Source organism: Necator americanus, chromosome II (genome assembly GCF_031761385.1).
Source record: "Necator americanus strain Aroian chromosome II, whole genome shotgun sequence".
NCBI classification, from domain to species: domain Eukaryota; kingdom Metazoa; phylum Nematoda; class Chromadorea; order Rhabditida; family Ancylostomatidae; genus Necator; species Necator americanus.
The window spans coordinates 27,020,029-27,026,656 of NC_087372.1; the positions used below are offsets into that span (position 1 = coordinate 27,020,029).

The following is a 6,628-nucleotide window of genomic DNA, read 5'->3' on the forward strand; positions in this document are numbered from 1 at the left end:
TTTCACTTGAATAGGCTGGTGTGAAGACATCACTGATCTTCGTCCGCTCGCACGTGGATGCGGCATGCGGCGCGTGCGCAAGTGTTGCGCGCTTTTTATTGCGATTAGGGAAAGATCAGCGAAACCACCCCTGATTTCTGAATCTACAACTCCATCTCTAGCTTTTCCCTGGATTCCCTCACTACGTCAGTTTCGTGGTATGCTGTCTTCAAATCATTAAATCATGATATAAGCAGAACAAACCATTTCTATCATTATTCTTGAGTATTTGTCTTCGTATGCTTTTTTTTTTCATTTGCCGCTTTGAATGCTCTCTGGCACATTCCTTTGTTAGAAATAGTTTTTTATTTCATGGAAGGATTTCATTGGGGCCGCGTATACAAGTCTGATTGCTACCTACACGTGGTGGCCCTGCTTTAACTAAACACAATCAGGCGTTCGAGTGTACGCATTGGGAACGTACGAGCTATATGACCTGCACTGTTATATGGCGAAAGCTTCCCATACATTGCAAAAAGGTGCTGTCGTCCAGCACACCGCCAAAGCCCATGACCTGAAAGATCAACTGCCTGAAGGGAGCATTTTGGCAACAACCATTCGTTTCGTCACGCTGAACTGCCGAACACTATCGAGTGAACTCCAACAAGCCGCTCTATCCAGACTTCTGCGATATCTCTGTGTGCCTTTTGCTGCACTGCAGGAAACACGCATGAGGGATCGGCCCGTCGTCAGCATCGAAAATTACACCATATACTGCGGCGATGCTGATGAGAACAAAGTAGGTGGCTGCGCGATAGCTGTGAGGAACGATTACAAGAACCTGGTGGAGGAATTTGGCTCCACGTCGTCTAGATGCGCCTTTCTACGACTGCGGGATCGCAGAGGACGTAAACTCTGGATCGTAATTGCTCACGCACCTACGAAAACCGCTGAGGACAACAGTAAGGACGCCTTCTATGATGAACTCAATGCGTTGATGTCTAAAATACCAAGCCAGCAGGTGGTCATTGTCGGAATCGACGCAAATGCGAAGATGGGACTCGAACAGCAATCCGATGTGCTAGGAAAATGGTACTATGCAGCGGAGCGCACGTCGGACAACAGTGACCGTCTGGTCGACTTGTGCGAACAGACGGGCCTCATCATCGCTTCTACGTTTAAGAGGAATCATCGACGCCATCAGCTCACGTGGCAGGGGTCAACCCTTTTAACGCCTGAAGAGCAGCGCAAGCGGAAGATGAGGACTCTTAAACTTCAGCTCGACTACGTTCTGGCGAGGAACATTCCTCAGTCAGATATCCGAAAATCTAGAGCTGTTTGGGACGTCGCGTTCGACTCTGACCACCGTCCAGTTCTTCTCAGCTTCAAGGTACGGTTCCACAAGAGAAACCGAGGAGTTCCTCTTCAACCGAAAATCGACATGGCAGGTCTGAAAGACGATGAATGCAGAAGAAAATTCCGCCAACGTGTGTCTATTCATGTTGGAGTACGGACCAGGAAGAAGCTTAGCGATGCGCATTCCTTCACAAAGTGCATCCAGGACGCTGCAAGGGAAACGCTCCCGGTTCTATTGCCGCGGAAGAAGTTTGCCTTTGCATCTGCGGAAACAAAATCCACATACAATTCTGTGTGTCGCGCGCAGCGCTGGTGACTTCAACCAGGAAAAGCGTCTTAGAAGGAAGCTGCGTCGTCAACTGCAACAAGACCGCGATAACGAGCGGACGTCAAGAGCAATGGAGTTTGAGAAGGCATGGGAGGACAGGAACCCGCGGAAAGCCTACGCTCTACTAAAACAGTATAGTGGCAAAATGAAAAGATGTTCCCATGTCCTCAACACTGCTAATGGGGTAGCTGTCGGTGAAGCAACCCTTCCAATTTGGAAGGAACACTTCAAGACCTTGCTGAACCGGCTAGCACCGTCAGCTCCTGAACTCGAACACGTTCATAGACCGACATATGCGGTTAACGAGGAGCCACCGACCGAGTCGGAGGTCCTGGTCTGTATTCAGAAAATGAAGAATGGAAAATCTGGTGGAGACGACGGGATTAGCGCAGAAATGATGCTAAAATATCTTCCACCGTCTGGGATTCGTGAGATGACAAAGATCATCCGTTCAATATGGATAAACGAAAGGATACCTGATTCGTGGAGACACGCTAACACAATTTCCCTCCACAAGAAGTTATCCGTCACGGACCCAAGGAATTATCGAGGAATCTCTTTGCTGCGTGTTATGTACAAGGTACTAGAGCGCATTATCCTGGACCGACTCATTAAACATCGCGAAGAAACAACGCGCGACGAGCAAGCTGGCTTTCGTCCTGGCCGATCTACGATTGACCAGGTGTTCATCGTCAGGAGAGTGATCGAAATCTGGCTGCGGTATTCGAAGACAATGCAACTAGCGTTTCTGGACTTTGAAGCCGCGTTCGACTCTCCTCACCGAGGCCGTCTTCTCAACGCGCTTCGCGCCGATGGAGTACCAGGAAAGTTCGTTCGCTTGCTTGATGACATGAATCAACGAACAATTGCTGCAGTTCGAACACCAGCCGGATGTACAACACCGTTTGAAGTGGTAATTGGAGTAAGACAAGGGGCGGTGGCAGGACCCTTCCTGTTCAATTTCGCCATCGACGACATTATGCGAAGAACAGTCGGCCACTGTCCTGCCGACATTGTCTTAGCACCATCAGGGTGCCCCTTAACTGACCTCGAGTACGCCGACGATGTTGTTATATTCGCGGAAAGCAGTACGAAACTTCAACATGTTGTCACCCTTGTATCGAAGCTGGCTGCAGCCTACGGACTACGCCTACGCCCTGATAAATGCAAGCAGATGTGGATCTCTTCGAGACCTCGAACGGGAATCAGGGTGGACGGACAACCGATAGAACTCGTCGATGAGTTCTGTTACCTGTGCTGTATGCTGACGAACAACGGCAGCTACGAGAGAGATGTTCAGCAAAGATGCGCTAAGGCCACCTCTGCATTTAACTCCTTAACGAAATGTCTGTGGTCGACCCCCATCACCAACGAAGTCAAGCTGCGAGTCTACCTATCTGCAATTCGCCCCATCATGACGGATCGGAGACTTGGGCAGCACCATCAACGGTTATGGAGGGGCTTGACTGCACGGAACGAAAGCTGCTTAGACGGCTACTTGGCTACTTTTGGCCTAGGGTATGCCACAATGAAGATCTTTACGCAGAAATTGATGCGGTTTACCGGCGGATGACACATGGAAGATATCAACATCTTGCACCGCCTTCGAAAGCGGCTAAAGTAAATCGTCTTCGCTTCTTTGGTCATATATTAAGGAGACCGGCAGATCGCCTTGTCCAACGAGTTCTGAAGAGTTCGTCGGGTTCGAGCTGGAAGAAGCCACCTGGCCGAAAACGGAAGTTCTGGACTGAGGTGGTAAAAGAGGACCTGAGGACACTCGGCCTGGATAGGCAGTTCAGGCGAGACGTAAGGTTTCGCAAAACATGGAATAGCGACGAATGGATTGATTCTGTGCAAGCTCTCGCAGAAGATCGAGAAGGATGGGCAGAGCTGCGTTCAAGGACGGCACACCTCGGCGAAGATGCGGGTAATCGCGTCAGGCGATGACATCAGCCCGCCGATTAAGTCAATAAGTAAGTCATGGAAGGATAATAATCGACACTTATACACTTAAAGTACACTTATACATCATAAATCCTTTTCTTGCCAACCACAATTCTAATGAGGTACAAATTGCTCTGTGATATTGTCCAATTATAAGACGTTGGATGTGACTGTCCTTTGCTCTATATTAGGTAAAAAGTTGAATTATTTCTTGTTATTGCCGTATGAATGAGTTTAAGCTTATTTTTGAGATTCATGCTGTGTTGGATAAAATGGAACGTACGCAGAAAACATTCCGTTGAATAGGAACAACTTGTCTAGAAATGGCTACTCCAACGGAGCTAAAACTAATATTTTCTGTGACATTTTGATAGCATTTATTTTTTCTTGTTATGCCAACGAGGTTTAGGTGGAACTTTTTTACAGGCCTGACGTTTCGACAAACTCGTCAATTGCCCCACATGCAGTTCCTTTTCCAGATACCAGTACTTAACGATACTGCACAGTGCGTAGATCTCATTCGCCTTGGTGACAATCTTAAAGAACGCGATGGTTTACCAACCCCGCTAGTTGGTGGAACTGGTCAGTTGTTTTCCCTTTGAAGGTGGTGTACTTGGCGAGGAGAGAGGAGGAGTTTGATGGGATATGTATGGTATCAAAGACCTCGAACCATTTTCAGGCCTTTGAAAAAGACGAGTTTGTCGAAACGTCAGGCCAATAAAAAAGTTTCACCTAAACCTCGTTGGCATAACAAGAAAACACAAATACACTCTCAAATGTCGAAGTTTCAAGAAGAGAGGACTTGGAGATTTTGATAGTACTAGACTGATGTATGAACCTGTAGACGACACAACAAGTCTCGAAAACAATCGTAGCGAACTTCGCCAGGGAAATGTTAATGCACTTAAGATTTCAACGTACTACTGAGGATTTCATTATGTTCTGAAACATGTTTTTATATGTTGTTTTGTGGTCTAATGATTACTATCAGATTCTCGAGAACAGCCTCGTTGTATTCCGCCATTAGAGTTAACGGCCCACGTACAACATCTGAACTCTCGAGATGTTCAAACATCACAAATGACCTGCCAGTAAGAGCAAAATTCGATAAACCCAACAAATTGTACGTACAAAGCTGCTACAGACGTCTGTCCCAAAATTCGTCTTCGATTTATGCATTGCAAACCGTCGAAATCCTTGGGAAAGTGCAAAATTAAATTTCGAAAATACCACTCGCAAGCATATAACCCGCTGATTTCAAATATCTTCCCTAAATTTTGTTTTGAGAAATGTGTGCCATGAAAACACGCAAAATTGCCCCAACTTTCGTTAATTACTTTCATACTTCCACAATTTCGCAATTGGTATATTCCAAGAATATATCTCCTCGGAAGGAAAAGACGTATGTAGGAATTGCGCTGATTTCTTAAAAGTGGGCAAAATTCTAATATATCCGTAATCGTGAAGTTATTTAGGACATTTTGGCACCCAACATCAAATGTTGGTTCGACATTCCCATTGTCTTCCGAAATTGACGAAAGTGCTGCTTTGAAAGTTAGAAAATCTAGCTAAAAATTAAGGGATGTCTGGGGTTAACCAGTCCGCATGGGATGCGCCACCACGTTCATTTCAATTCAGAATCGTTTGAGCTGGCGAACGCGTAACTAGCCTGTTCAATGACTTACAGGCTTATTACAATGGCTAGCCGATGTGTCAATTCAGCATTTTTATCCTCGCAGACAAGTCTGCTGCCAATCTATCGATCCCGGAGGGATGAAGGGCTTGTGCGCTACACCGCCGAGACTTTTTAATTAACATCAATTAATTCTCTATGTTGTAAGTGCAGTCCTACCCACCTTCGCGCTAGCACAGCACCTTAAAAGAAGATCCTACGGAGTTATTCTGACCCCGCTTACATTTGCACTATATAAATATTGAGAAATGCAACATTTTAACAGAGAATAGAAAAAATTATTTCGAAGATGTGGGAAGCATATGGATGCTGAGAGAGGATTTTCTAAACATTATTCTGCTATTTCTAACTCAAATATTCACTGTTCCCATCAGCTTAATTTCATGATCGAAGGATTGGGAAATAACTACTACAATACTCTGCATGAACATTGAAAAACCGACGGTGAGTGACGGTGCGGCACCGTCGGCCACCGTCGCTTGCTCATAACTGCTCATAAAATGGAAACTTCAGGACAGTTTATATATCATTTGATTCCTCTCTTTGAGATCTATACGAAAACCCACATATTGTTGAGAAAAGAGCAAAATGACGCCAAATATGCGCCAAAAAGCAATAATTGGAACCTAACATAGCCTAAGGTTATAGTTGACAAAGTGTTCAGAGACTCAAACTTTCACATTTGGTCAGAACAGCAAGAAATTGTTGTGGACGAGTACTTGAAATTGTTGATTTGTTATTTTTTAGTCATTTGTGCGTCATTTTTAGTCATTTTAATTGTTGCATAAAATAGCGGTTCGTCCTTACTTTGAACGTTTGTTGCAATGAAAGAAGTTGTCAAAACAGCCTATAAAATCGCGGTTGAGCACAACTATTCCTGAATTTTGTGAGATTTGTGTTGTATACAGACAGATGAACCCCGCTCGTACGCTAGAGTATCGCAAAGTTTGAAAATCCCACTTTTCGTCTTTTTCCTTTCATTTCATCTCTACTTTGCACCTCCGTTAATCACCAGAACAGAGGTCAAATCGAAAGAACCTAAGCAGATCGCTTAAAACAGGTAATGTACGTTAGTTTATAAGGTATGTTTCCCTCTGAATAGATTTTATCGCTCTATTATAACACTTTTTTTTCATAACATTCCACAGAAAGGAAGAGTATGAAGCTCACTATTAAATTTTATGCAACTATTTCAATACTATGCTCCTTGATTCACCAAAAATCGAGTTTGCCACAGCATTTCGAGTTGAATGATATCGTTTCCAAAACAATTCGAGATTTCTTGCTATCTGACTCCGCGGCCCGGCTATTTTCGCACCTCAACAAGG

The 6,628-nt window shown here is 44.8% G+C and overlaps 1 protein-coding gene across 2 annotated transcripts; it reads left to right on the forward strand.

Moving 5' to 3' along the window:
• Positions 1 to 487: 487 nt before the first annotated feature.
• RB195_019611 (uncharacterized protein) lies at positions 488 to 5,179 on the forward strand (the record flags this gene model as incomplete). Of its 2 annotated transcripts, XM_064187538.1 has the most annotated exons (6): positions 488 to 1,584; positions 1,643 to 3,181; positions 3,319 to 3,590; positions 4,034 to 4,189; positions 4,599 to 4,698; positions 5,083 to 5,179. In XM_064187538.1, 6 exons carry the CDS (start codon positions 488 to 490, stop codon positions 5,177 to 5,179), a joined length of 3,261 nt encoding a protein of 1,086 aa, XP_064043419.1. The 2 variants fall into 2 exon arrangements, with proteins under 2 accessions (XP_064043419.1, XP_064043420.1); XM_064187539.1 differs by lacking the exons at positions 4,599 to 4,698; positions 5,083 to 5,179 and having other exon boundaries at positions 1,643 to 3,112; positions 3,181 to 3,590; positions 4,034 to 4,209.
• Positions 5,180 to 6,628: the final 1,449 nt, after the last annotated feature.